The sequence below is a fragment of the Macrotis lagotis genome, chromosome 1, assembly GCF_037893015.1.
Source record: "Macrotis lagotis isolate mMagLag1 chromosome 1, bilby.v1.9.chrom.fasta, whole genome shotgun sequence".
Classification (NCBI taxonomy): Eukaryota; Metazoa; Chordata; class Mammalia; order Peramelemorphia; family Peramelidae; genus Macrotis; species Macrotis lagotis.
Genome location: NC_133658.1, coordinates 740,304,692 through 740,318,786, shown reverse-complemented (window position 1 = coordinate 740,318,786; position 14,095 = coordinate 740,304,692). Strand labels below are relative to the sequence as shown.

General features: G+C 34.8%; 1 protein-coding gene across 2 annotated transcripts in view; it reads right to left on the bottom strand.

Annotated features, from left to right (window-relative positions):
• Window positions 1-4: 4 nt before the first annotated feature.
• Window positions 5-14,095, bottom strand: part of ZDHHC20 (zDHHC palmitoyltransferase 20) — a 110,882-nt gene continuing 96,791 nt past the window's right edge. For both annotated transcript variants that reach the window (XM_074216223.1, XM_074216224.1), the window contains 3 exons: window positions 12,487-12,578; window positions 11,204-11,269; window positions 5-10,237 (listed from right to left, as the gene is read on the bottom strand). In XM_074216223.1, the coding sequence (XP_074072324.1) occupies window positions 11,232-11,269; window positions 12,487-12,578 (130 nt within the window). In that variant the 3' untranslated portion in view covers window positions 5-10,237; window positions 11,204-11,231. The remainder of the gene's footprint in view (window positions 10,238-11,203; window positions 11,270-12,486; window positions 12,579-14,095) is intronic.

Genomic DNA, 14,095 nt, shown 5'->3' with positions numbered 1-14,095 from the left:
ACTGCAGATATTTTAGAAAACCAAATGCAGGCTTATGGCCTCCCGAGGTTGAGAGGCCCCGGTCCAAGTCTAAAAGTAACAGGAAATTGACTTTTTGGACTTGGCTAGAATGGTTATTGTAAACTGTTCTCAATGAAGGATTAACAGTCTGAAAGTTGGTGAAAAATTGAGATGTAATAAAATTGTTGAAAGGGGATGAGTGTCACTTCTAAATTATTTAGATGAAGGAATGGGTCTCGCTATGTTAGGTCAAATTCCAGTTACTTCATTTAATTTTTTTTAAGAAATATTTTATTTTGGGGGCGGCTAGGTGGCACAGTGGATAAAGCACCGGCCTTGCTTCCCACCCCCCCACAGAAGGCAGTCTGTTGGTCTTTACATTGTTTCTGTGGTATGTGTGCATTGACCTAAGTTGGATGGGATGAGAGAGAAATCATATCCTTAAGGAAGAAACATAAAGTATAAGAGATAGCAAAATTACATAGGTAACTTTTTTTTTCCCAAAAATTAAAGGTAATAGTCTGGTCTTTGTTCAAACTCCACAATTTTTTTGTTTTGCAAGGCAATGAGGTTAAGTGGCTTGCCCAAAGCCACACAACTAGGTAATAAGTGTCTGAGGTCATATTTGAACTCAGGTACTCCTGACTCCAGGGCCAGTGCTCTATCCACTGCACCACCTAGCTACCCTTTTTAAAGTGTTTAAATTTTTTTTTCTAGGTTTTTGCAGGGCAAAGGGGTTTAAGTGGCTTGCCCAAGGCCACACAGCTAGGTAATCTCTAAGTGTCTGAGGCCTGATTTGAACTCAGGTACTCCTGACTCCAAGGCCAGTGCTCTATCCACTGCACCACCTAGCTGCCAAATTCCACAATTATTTTTCTGAACACAGATGGTATTCTCCATCATAGATAGCTCACAACTGTCCCGGATTGTTGCACTGATGGAATGAGCAAATTCATTAAGGTTGATCATCACCCCATGTTGCTGTTAGGGTGTACAATGTTTTTCTGCTTCCTGCTCATCTGGTTCAGCATGTTTATGCAAATCCCTCCAAGCTTCCCTGAATTTTCATCCCTCCTGGTTTCTGATAGAACAGTAGTGTTCCATGACATACATATACTACAATTCACTAAGCCATTCCCCAATTGAAGGACATTCACTTAATTTCCAATTCTTTCCCACCACAAACAGGGCTGCTATGAATATTTTTGTACAAGTGATATTTTTACCCTTTTTCATCATCTCTTCAGGGTATAGACCCAGTAGTGGTATTGCTGGATGAAAGGGTATGCACATTTTTGTTGCCTTTTGGGCATAATTCTAAATTGCTCTCCAGAAAAGTTGGATGAGTTCACACCACCAACATTGTATTAGTGTCCCAGATTTCCCACATCCCTTCCAACATTGATCATTATCCTTTCTGGTCATATTGGCCAGCCTGAGAGGTGTGAGGTGGTACCTCAGAGATGCTTTAATTTGCATTTCTCTATTAAGTACTGATTCAGTGTAATTTTTCTTATGACTATCCACTTTGATTTCCTCATCTGTAAATTACCTTTGCATATCCTGACTGTCAATTGGGGAATGGCTTGTCTTTTTAAAAATTTGACAGTTCTCTGTATATTTGTCAAAAATACTAGTTGTAAAAATTGTTTCCCAATTTACTATATTTCTTTTGATCTTGGTTATAGTGGTTTTGTCTGTACAAAAGCTTTTTAATTTAATATAGCCAAAATTGTCTATTTTTAATGATCTCCATCTCTTCCTTGGTCATGAACTGCTTTCCTTTCCACAGATGACAGGTAAACTAGTCCTTGATCTCCTAGTTTGCTTATAATAGTTTTTTTATGTCTAAATCCTGTATCCATTTTGTTCTTATCTTGGGGTGTGAGGCATTGGTCTAATCCAAGTTTCTTCTACACTAACTTCCAATTTTCCTTAACAGTTTTTATTGGAGAGTTTATATCCCAATAGCTGGACTCTTTGGGTTTATCAAACAGCAGATTACTAAAATGAATTCCTGCTTTTGCACCTAATCTATTCCACTGATCCACCACTCTATTTCTTAGCCAATACCAGACACTTTTGATGACTGATGCTTTATAATATAATTTTAGATCTGGTAGTGCTAAACTACCTTCTTTTGTACTTTTCAGTAAATCTCTAGAAATTCTTGACTTTTTATTTCTCCATATGAATTTACTTAAAAATTTTTTCTAACTCATTAATTTTTCAGAATTTTGATTGGTAGGGCATTAAATAAGTAGTTTAATTTTGGTAGAATTGTCATTTTTATATTAGCTCAGCCTAGCCATGAACAGTTGATATTTGCCCAGTTACTTAAATCTGATTTCATTTGTGTGAGAAGTGTTTTGTAATGATTTTTCAAAAATTTTCTGAGTCTGCCTTGGCAGGTAGACTCCCAGGTATTTTATATCGTCTGAAGTTACTCTGAATGGGATTTCTCTTTCTAGCTCTTTCTGGTGCATCTTGCCCGTTATATAGAAATATTGAGGATTTATGAGGGTTTATTTCATATCCTGCAACTTTGCTATAGTTGCTATTTTTTTTAGTACTTTTTTAGATTTTTTGGTATTCTCTAGGTATACCATCATGTTATCTGCAAAGAGTGAGTTTTGTCTCTTCCTTCCCTTCAATTTTTTTCTCCTCTTATTGTTGAATCTAACATTTCTAATACAATATTGAATAGTAGTGGTGATAACTGGCATCCTTCTTTCACCCCTGATCTTTTTTGGCAAGGTAATGGGGTTGACTTGCCCAAGGTTACACAGCTAGGCAATTATTAAGTGTCTGAGGTCAGCTTTGACCTCAAGTCCTCCTGATTCCAGGGCTGGTGCTCTATCCACTGTGCCACCTAGCTGTCTCTACTTAGTTTAATTTTTCTAGAATCACATTTATAGCAATTAAAGTCCCTGGCCCAACTTTAGTCTTATAACACTGCTAGATAGGGAGTTCTTGTAATCAATGCTGTCACAACATTAATAATGGATGACCTTAGCAAAGTCACTTATTTCAACCTCAGGTTCCTCCTTTGTAAAAACGGAGTTGGAGAGGCAAGAACTGGAAAGAGTGATAGTTCAAAACTGATGACCTGGAAAAGTTTCGAACCTTGTCTTGACAATGCCTACCCATACCCTCTAACTTATGCATAAGTGACTTAATTGTGGGTAAGTTTTAAAGAATATGGTAAAAGGAAATTTTTATTAATCTGTTATTGTTTCTGGTTAAGCTGTATAAAAACAATTGTAAATAGCTAAGATTTATATTTCCAGGGGAAAAAAACTGATGAATTAAGTGTTTATAGCTTTTTTTATGTCAAATCATTAATTTCTGAAAAAATCATTAATTTCTGGTCCTGTCTCATCTCCAATTCCCCTTTTTTTAAAAAAAGGAGGGAAACTGGACTAGATCTTTTCCCTTCCAGCTCACTTTATGATTGAATCAAGTAGGAGAATAGAAAGGAAGTGGTCTTCAATACCAAGTGCTAATTTATGGAAGGCCAAGGAGGTTGACAATCAGGTAGTTGAGGTGATTTGGTATCCTTTGAATAAAGGGTATCTATGAAGTGATAAGACCAAAAGGTTAGAATGGGTCCATAAGTAAATAAAGTCAGCTAAAAAGCAGAGTCCTGTCTTTTGACATTGGCTGGAAATTAGGAATAGAAGTAGGATCATTTGTTAAAAGATTTAAACATGTAAGCAGACTCATTCTTATTTTACTTTGCAATATATGCTTTCATTTTTTTTACATGAATTCATCTTTCAACGCCATTAAAAATGGCAACTTCAGTATGTAGTATGATCTAGGAATAAAACTTTTGGATTTAGAATCAGGAGACCTAGCAATATCATTTAGTAGCTGTGACACAGCAGTCAAGTCACTCCACCAGGTAAGGTCACCCTGACTGCCTGTTTCGTAATCTTTTAGTTGGGGATAATTTTTTTTTTCCATCTTGGTTATTAATTGTGAGAAAAGCACTTTTTGAGCCTGAAGGCAGTATATAAATGTGAGCCATTGTCAGAGTTCTTAACGTTGTAAGATCTTAAATACTACCCTAATGAAATGAAATAGTAACTGTTTGGGTTTTCAGGTGGAATTTTTTTTGGCAAGAATCCTGGAGTGGTTTTACAGATAAGAAAACTTAGGCAAAGAGTTTAAATGACTTGAGTTTGAGCTCAAGAAGATGGATGTCTTCCAGGTCTGGAACTCTCCACTGTGCCACCTAGCTATCCACAATAACTAGCATTTATATATAGCAAATGATTTATCTTTTGGGCACTATTATCTTTATCCCCATTTTAAGATGAAGAAGCTGAAGTATTGCTCACTTTTTCTACCTTTTTTTTGTTGTTTTCCAATCCAGATCCAGTCCATCTGTCTACCCTTCTTGATTTATTTTCACATTAATCCACTTCATTCCCCGCTCCAGTCAAAATGGACTACTTGGTGTTCCCAGAATTTGGCCTTCTCCTTGCCTGTATAATCCTGTTTCATCTTTGCTTTAGAATCAGTCCTTAGACTTGACTCAGATGCCATCTTTGATGGGAAGCCTTTCCTGATCAACCCTAGTTTATCAGAGCCCTTACTCTTCTCAGATTGCTTCAGAATGCCTGTTCTTTATGAGCAGGATTATTTTCATTTTTGTTTTTGAAGCACATGGAGAGTTTTGAAGCACATGGAGACAGAGAGAGCGTGCGCCTGCATGTGCTCAGCAAGTCATGTAACTGCTTGTGTTTCTTCATCTATAAAATAAGCTGGAGAAGGAAATGGTGAACTACTCTCTACGATCTTTTCCCAAGAAAACCTGAAATGGGTTCAGGAAAACTTGGAACACAGTTGACCTGAGATATGTTTGAATAGACCTCAAAGGCATCACCCACTCCCCCATGAAGTTCATGGAAGTTAAATGACTTTTCCACAGTCACACAAAGTAGTATCATAGGTGATTTGAATACAGATCTTCCTGATTCTGAGCCCAGCTCTATGCCCCATGATGCTTTCTTGCCTCTCAGAGGAGGAACTTGTTTGTTGAATTAAATATGAAGATCTCAGAGGACCTTAAAATCATCAACAATGACTTCTTACCATCCTGTTTCATTCCAAAATCTTGCCATGAACAGTCATTTATGGCTTCCTAGACAATAAAACATCAATCATGAACTTACATAGATGGTAAAGGGCCTTAGTTCAGATTATCTAGTTTAATTTAATTTTGCAGTGGAAAAAACTGAAGACTGCAGAGGTTATGACATGTCTATGTTCATATTTGGAGAGCTTTAAGCATCAAAAAAGGAACTCACTTTGCAGATAGGAAAATTGAGGCTCTGAGAGATGGTGATGTTTATAGAAACATACCAGTTGCAGTGCCAGGAACTGGAATCAGGTTTTCTGATTCAAAGCCTAGTACCCTTTTTCTGCCATATAATACTAAACAAAATATGGCAGTTCAGTTTTAAAAAGATGATCAAGGACATGAGATCTTGTAATTTTTTAGCCATTAGAGGAAGGAGGGGAGAAAATAATTGTTGAAACTCTACATTCCCTTTATATGAATGAGAATCTACATATTTTAGTTATCTCTTTCATATCAAGACTTAACCCATCACGATTTTGATAAGAAATTAAATGGGACTTTCTGAAGAGTTTTGCAGAAGCCGTGGATGACCTGAAGACCAGCAGACAAAGAAAAAATTTAGAAACTCAAAAATGCATATAAAATAGATGTATAATATAAATGCTATAATAATTAAGACTTCTCTGGTACAAAAGGAGTCAAAAATTTTTAAATATTTTCCAGATCCAAGGGGGTACCAGACCCCTAACCCCTACAGTAGAATATATAGTAGTGATAAGAAAAAAGTTACTTGTTTCTATCAGATACATAATATCCAAAAATAAGTCGGCTAAGATCTGGTGACAATTCCTTTAGCCATAGGTATGTCCAAATTTCCTTTGAATTTAGTTCAAAAACCTCATTGAGGTCCATGTTCCAGATTTTTGTATATTTTTTACCATAGAGAAAACTGAGAAAGGGTAAGGAGAGAAGTTTGTTAATTGGGAGTCAAGCAAATTAGAAGATAAATGAATAACATGAATGTAGACTCTTTGAGGATAGGGATAATGTGTGATAAACTAGGGTATCTGTAAATCGGGGATAAACCAGATTGCTTTCTCATAACATAATTAGGAATTTGCAGTTTTCATTCTCCCATCTTTATCAGTCATTGTATGTGCCTTTCCTCCCTTAAATGGTAAACAACCTTCAGAGTTGTATCTATTGTTATATCTCCCAGATCTGTCAGAGTGCTTTGCACTTATTAAATTTCATGTTCATTAAAATGAATTTACCATATTTTCAAATTGATCAAAGCTAGTAAGTATGCAGAAAATAAGTTAATATTTAATTTACATTTTTTGGTGAAAATACTAAACATGCAGAGTGTACAAGGTCTGATAAATAAACACCAGTTAGGTTTTGGTAAGGCAATGAGGTTAAGTGACTTGCCCAAGGTCACACAGCTAGGTAATTATTTAAGTATCTGAGACTGGATTTAAATTCAGGTGCTCCTGACTCCAAGGTGGGTGCTCTATCCACTGTGCCATCTGGCTGCCCCTCCAGTTAGGTTTTGTGTATGGGTTCTCAGATGGGTCTGTATGCCTGTCATCTCCTTAAAGTTAAGATAGCCTCATCAAAAATTGATCTCTTGATGTTGAATTTTTTTTAGCTACAGAAATAATACAACAGAAACACAATTACATGGTTGTAATATATATTGATGGAAAGAATTCTCCATACAATAAAATTATGGATCCTTGAAGTATTTGGTATATATGATTTTTGGACAAAGACACTGCTAAAATATTTTTTTTTTTGGATTTTATCTTTATTTAGTTAATGGTCATTGAACATTTTTTGAAGAAAAAAAGGAACTTAAAAATGTTTTACCTTCATGTTAATGTCTAATAGATCAAGAAGCATAATGCAAATATTCATGTAATGGTCCAGTGTTACATCTGTTAAAAACTATACACATGACTTATGATACAAGTAAAAATGTGAAGAAACCAAAACAAAATGTATTTAAAATCTGTTTATATAAAAGCATTTAAAAAAATCATTTCAAAATATTACAAGTGGCCATGTTTTCCCTTTAAGTAGGAACAGTCTCATCTGCAATCATATATAAATATAATAAACTTGACATTTTATTTCATGGCTCTGTATGATCCATACAGACTTAAATACAGTTCTTTGCCTCTTTATGCAACACAATATAATGTAAGATGAAGTCATTAGAAAAATATGGACTTTCAGAAACACTTGGAATTCAGGTTGAAAAAATACATAATCTAGATTTGGAACACAAGATTTTATTTTTACATGTTGTTTTAAAGTCATAATGAAATATTGGATATAGTCCTTATTCTAGCCAAAATGCAAAAATGTCATGAATTTAATACCATCTTAGAGTCTAATATTTTATGCTCTGCATGTACTTTGATGGACAGAATTTGATTCTGTGGCCTAAGAAAATGTAAACAGTAGAAATCTGCAGGACACTGTCGATTCTTATGTCCTAGCAATTCAGAAATCCTACCACCAAGCCCTTAAACACATCTATTTTAGAGATTAGTGTATAGAAATCCCAAATGTTTGATGGTCAAATAAGTGATACTGTAAACAGTCAAAATCAGCTACCTTGTGGAAACAAAATTCAAGTAACCATTTGCATATCTGATTTGAAATGACAATGATCATCTATCTTACCATGATCACTACATATGTAAAATACATTAAAAACAGATCCCTACATAAAGATGAACCTGGACTTCTGTAAACATATTCAGCTGCTCTTTGGTTTCATGGAATGATACTGATAGGATTCTGTAGATGCTGAATGTCTAGCTAAATTTAAGATATATTGATGAAATGGGCCTCTTCTGATTTATTAACTAAAAAGAATAACTACATCACTTAAAATTCAATTTTATTTTCTTCAGTTATCCTAATTTTTTTAAAGGTTCAAAGGGAAAAAGAGTAATGCTTTTGATTTATAAACAGATATTCATTTTTTAAAAATCTGTCTTCTAGAAATCAATTAAAAGTATTAGTTAATGCCAGAACAAATACAGATAGAGCAGCCTTTCCCAAATAAGTCTACTCACTGCCCTGATTTCTTCAGTATCGGGTCATTAGAAAACAGGCACATATTTAATTATAGCTCCAGAATGGTGCTAATTTGTTGATAACAGACTGATATATGTACTGAGATCAGACCAAATTCAAACTATACAGGCTTACAATAGGGATGAAATGGAACTTAATGTGCTAGTTTTTCAAAGAATTAAGGAATTGGATTGGAATTAAGTAAAAGAATTTCAAAGAGATACCAAGCACCATAAAAGTACCTGCACAATTCTAAAGATGAAAAGCATGCAGATCAAAGATACATCTTCCTAAAAATGTGAAAGGCCAAACAATGGACAGAAGCACCAGTAGAATATTTTTGATTACAATCAATTTATCTATAGATGACTAAAGTGAATGCTGTCAAGATTAAACGAGCTGGTACATTTGACTGGTAATAAAGTTCTTTTCATTCCTTATTTAAGAATGATCCAAATTTGAGCAAAGTAACAAAACTGAATATTGAATTTACAAACTGAACATTAAAAGCTTTTGTTCTTGGGGAAGTAGATAATTTTGAAACTTATTTTTTGAATAATTCAAAAATTAGGTATCCTCTGAAAATTAAGACCAGAATGTTCAATATTATTTACTGCTTAAATAAGGAAATAAATAATGATTCTTGAACTGGTTAAGTCATTTTGGAAGCATTTATCAGGCAACATATGTAGGTCCTTTGTTGGAAAGGGAGATGATGGTATGTGAGACAACTTTCCAATACACATGTTAAGATAAATTAGTAGGTCTGAGCTTTTAAAAACTCAATACCAGAAACAATGAGTAGTTTTGACTCAGGGATAGAGTATCCCAGATTTCAAACCTTGAAAAATAACAGAAACTATTCCTATGCTATTTTTAACAAAGGCATGTTTTATATTGATGAAAATGAACTGACAAACCATGTAGTCCTTCAATTTCAAAACGTTTTTATCCAACCAACATTCAAAACTAGATTTCACTTTGGAAGTGAAGATCATCTGTTTAAGTGGTAATGGATACACAATTTTAATTCTATGTTTCCTGAGGTTAGTCAGTTTCTACTTCATTAATGGAACAATATTTCCCTTAATAATTTTCTAATTTAAATGATAGTAAAACTTTCAACGTATTACGTTTTAAAAAAAAATTTAAGGAAAATGTCACTACCCTGCTTATCCTAATTTACTTAGGCCTTGGTCCTCTATTAAGTATTCCTCACATTACTAAAGGACATTACTAAAAGGACATAAGAATCTTCATGTAGCAAATGAACTTCACAGTTTCCCTGCTTGCACAAAATCCCCTGAATATCTCCAGAAAGCAGAATGAAGCTAAAAAAATCTTTTAGCTCTACGCTGCCACATTTGCATCAAGCTACTCTAGTAGTAAATGCTACTCTGCAAGGCATATGAATGTTGGCTAAATTTAACAATTGTAGTCAGGTATTTGAATTCCCTCTGAGTGGTACTATACAACCACCAATAAAAAAGGCCTTTATTAAAAATAATAATATAAAACTATTTAAAAACTTGCAAATTCTTAGTATATAAAAAGCAAGAATTCTCTGTAATCATTCCTTTATACAGTACAAATTTTATACAGTACAAAGAGGAATGCTTCTTACTAATGAATTTCAGGACGTATAAACTACCTATACCTTCCTCTATCAGAATTCTATTTGCTTGTTTTTCTGAAGTTTCAATTTTTATATATACTAAGATAACTGTGACGTTATTCATGCTTTAAAAAAAATTATACAGCAAGTTAAACATCTGATGTGATAAATCATACTATATTGCAGTTTATAAAGTAATCATTTAAAAAACAGTCAAGTCACTTTCATAGCAGGATAAGTCAGTGTTGCATAAATACACATTTAAGGTTAAGGCATCTGTCTTATTTCCTGCTCAGCAGTAATGTTTATGAGCATCAACTTATCTGTACAGAGACTTCATTTTCATATATCTCATGTAATATTTGATTTGTTTCATTCCACTGATCAATTCTTCCAAATAAAATTTAAAAAATTCAAGCAGAATATGTTGCATAAACCTATTAAAACACAAATGATTGATACTTGATTAAAAACTTGATTTTATATTTTATTAAAATATATGAATAATCAGGATCTAAATATGGGCCTGAAGCTAGGTCTTCTGACTTCACATCTTGTGCTCTCTACTATACCACACTGCCTCTCAGGAAGCATACCCAAATAAATTATGTTAGATAAATAATCACCTTATTCTTAAAAAAGGGACCCCTACTCAATGACTCCACCTTCTCCTCTCTGCCCCACCCCATCCCCAAACACACAGAAAAAGAGAAAGGAGAAAAGTTGGGGGGGGGGGAACAAAAAGAGAAAGATTCTACAATCTCTTGCTGGACTCGGTTTAGTAGTTAAACAAATTTCATTCTCAAGAAATTACTATGTCTGACATGTATTTGGCTACAATTTAAACTAACTTCCTCAAATTCTTTCTTCTGGGAACATAAGGGACAGTTGGTCAGCATCCTTGTATGCCTGTGTGTGTGTGTGTATATATATATATATGTATGTGTACATATATGTATATGTATATGTGTATATGTATGTATCTGAGTAAGCTGCCCTGGAGCCTTATATCTTTTACACATTAAATGTCACCACCCCTTATTGATCTCTTTGCTCATAATTACTTTAGTAATTCTTTGACTCTTGTTTCTTTTCTAAATGTGACTTAAGATGAAAAGGGCAAAAATTATTTAAGTAGTTAATTTTTTTTAAAAGCTCAATTCTTTCTACTAACACTAAATTATTCTTAGCAGTTTTATTAACTAATCAGTTAGCAAATCTTGAGGACTGAACTGCTAGGAATAACAGGTGAAACTACCTAGGCTACAACTCATTCAGAGAGCAATATTGATATTGCTAATATAAGCAAACTTTTTCATTGTTTAAATATCAACCATTTTGTGATTTTAAAAATGTGCATATAAATTCATTTCTTTAATAAACTGCTTTTATGTTAATCTTACCTTACTCCCATCAAATGTGAACAGGCCATCAACTTTCTATTGAAACTGTAACCTGGTTTTTTATCCCTAAAAGAGATTGCCACCAAAAATAAAAAAGTTACTCCTTTTTGAAACAAGAAGGTAGACCTTAAAAAAAAAAACCCAATCCAATAATACCCTGTTTATTTAGCATTCAGAAGCCTAATGTCCTTTCTTTCCAAAAGCTGATAAATCCAGAAATAAACAATAGCTGAAGAAATGAAATCACACTTTTAAAACAAATGATTTAGTGGGCAGAATGAAGCTGACAGAGAAGACAAGGTTATATGAGGGTTTAAGGAAATTTCAAGATAAGACCTGAGGCTATCAGAGAGCTATACTCAGAACCATTACACATCATTCCCCTCCCAGCTATTTCAGACTTTCTCAGGACTCAAAATCATGCCCTCTACTGCTGGCACCTGCTAAAACTCTGCTCAACACCTGGGACCTCCTTGACCTGAAACACCCTAACATGCCTATGCCACCCTGTTTATCCCTTGAGTCACACTTACCGAGTCTCCCCTTGATGAAATCCTTTTAGAGCCTCCATTTTGTGGAGGGTCACAGGTTAGTCTGCCTTCATTCCTCTCCTAGTCCTATTCTTGATTTTTCTTTAGATTTCAAAATCAAGCCCCCCCTATTGCTGGCTCGCCCTGCAACTTTCCTAAGAGTCTTGGAACCTTTTTGAACTGAAATAGTCAAATATCCTGAGGATGCCTGCTCATTCCAGTCTATCCTTCTGCAAGTCCCATCCCTTTCTCCCAATGGTGAGTTTCCCCTGGTGCTCAATTGTGAAGAGGCCAAGTCTGGACACCCATTGTCCACAATTTTAAAACAATAATTTGGAGAACAGCTTCAGATACTTTACTTTTCCCTTAACTCTCCCTACTTGCCTAGGCTGAAAATACAGCTGCCACTTATAGGGCAGATCCCCTTTGATCTGAAGGTCACTTCTCAGCCTGGTGACCCATGGCTTCTAGGGGCTCATCATGTACATGCCAGATTCTGTGTGGAAAGCTTTGGTTCTATTTAGCTCAGCACTGCCAAACTCAAGCAAGCTATCAGTCCCCAGTAGCAGTGATTATTTAACTGTGTGGTGTGCCACCACACCTAGCTGAATTTTTAATAATAATTTCTTTCATTTTATGATGACCTTATTATACAATAACAATTTTTTGTCATTTAATTATTAAAATATACCAAGTTAATGTTACTATATATAGACATATTAGAATAGAATGATAAATATGAATATGTATTACCTGATCTGACATCTTGTTCTGATTCAGTGCCCAACAAGAAATTTTTTGATTCACTCAGTGGTCCAACAGGTAAGTTTTGAGTTGATCCAGAACTACAATGAACAACAAAAAATGTATTTTATCATTTAAGATTCATCAATGACACCTCATAAATTTGGTAACAATTTAGAATATCTGTCTGGAATTGGGAAGACCTGCTAACAGAGATGTCTTTTTCCCTCTTGTATCACTCCCTTTATTCAACTCTGGGATAAACGTTTATTAATCATCAACTATGTATCAGAAATTGGGCTAAATTATTGGGGATACAAAAAGAGGCAGAAGACAATTTCTGCCCTCAAGGAGTTACAATCAAATGGTTTGACATGATAATGGTGGGCCACTGAATCAGATTCCACTAACCAAGCTTCTGGTTTTGATTTATGAATACATTATACAACACAGCAGGGAGGGGCAAACTCATCATGTAAGACAAAGCAGAAAGAAGTGGTGTCAGAAGGCATTGTGTGATATGAGACAAGGTGAGCAAAGAGGGAGAACTTGGTGACTAATTTCAATTTTTTTTTCCTGTAAAACATGAGGCAAGGTTCAGAGTTGAGAGGCTGGGAAAGGAAGAGTAATGAAAGGTCTGAAGAAGAATGAAAAGACTTGGGTAAGTTGCTATAGTGAATGGAATGGAATAGTGATTCACTTAGAGAAGTACAAACTGCCTTGCAGGACATGACAGATTAAGTCAGTAACACAAATTTATCATGGATCAGGTCATCACAGTGATTTTTCTTGAACCAGAGCCATAACCACTCAAAAGAATTTACTCTAACCCTGTAAATATGAAAACCAAATGACTGAAAGTTGCCTTATCCTTGGATTGTACAGATGATGATATACAGTTAGACAACTTGTAGAGATTGTTTGTACATATACAGATGTTTTGAATAGATGGTGTATATAGACAGTGTAACTGGGCCTAAAATTAAATAGGAGGAAAGCTAGTTGTGTTACATTGGGAAATTGCATTGTTTAAAGACTTCACACTTTCCCAAGAGACTCATCTTTTTAATATCAATATTCTATCAACATTGTTATATGGAGGTTAATCATGGATTACTCTCTCCAAGAAAGAGACAATAAAAATATAATCAAAAAAGAAAATGGTCTGATAATGTGGTCACACTGAGCAATAACTAATGATCCTGCTATCTTTAAAATGTTATGGAAAAAGTGTGGATTTATTGCATGCTAGTGCAACCATTGGGAGCTGTGTTCTGGGAGATTATGAACATGTCACATAAAGACACCTTTATTTCTTACCAGACTATAATGCCATCATGCCCTAGAAAGCTTTTCATTTTGGAAGAAAAACTTAAGTCCTGGAACTCAATGCTCAGAAATGCCTCAGCCCTGTGGTCCCTCCCTCTGAATGGATGGCTTCTCCTAGAATCTCCAGTTAAGGAAGGCAATTTCTTTATTTTTCACCAAGCAATCCCTTGATTCCTCTTATCATGCCCCAGGCCAGGAATCTTATATATCCCTTCTTCAGTTCCCTTTCATGCATTGTCTTTTCTATTAGAGTATAAGCTCCTTGAGGGGCAGAGATTTCCTATTTGCT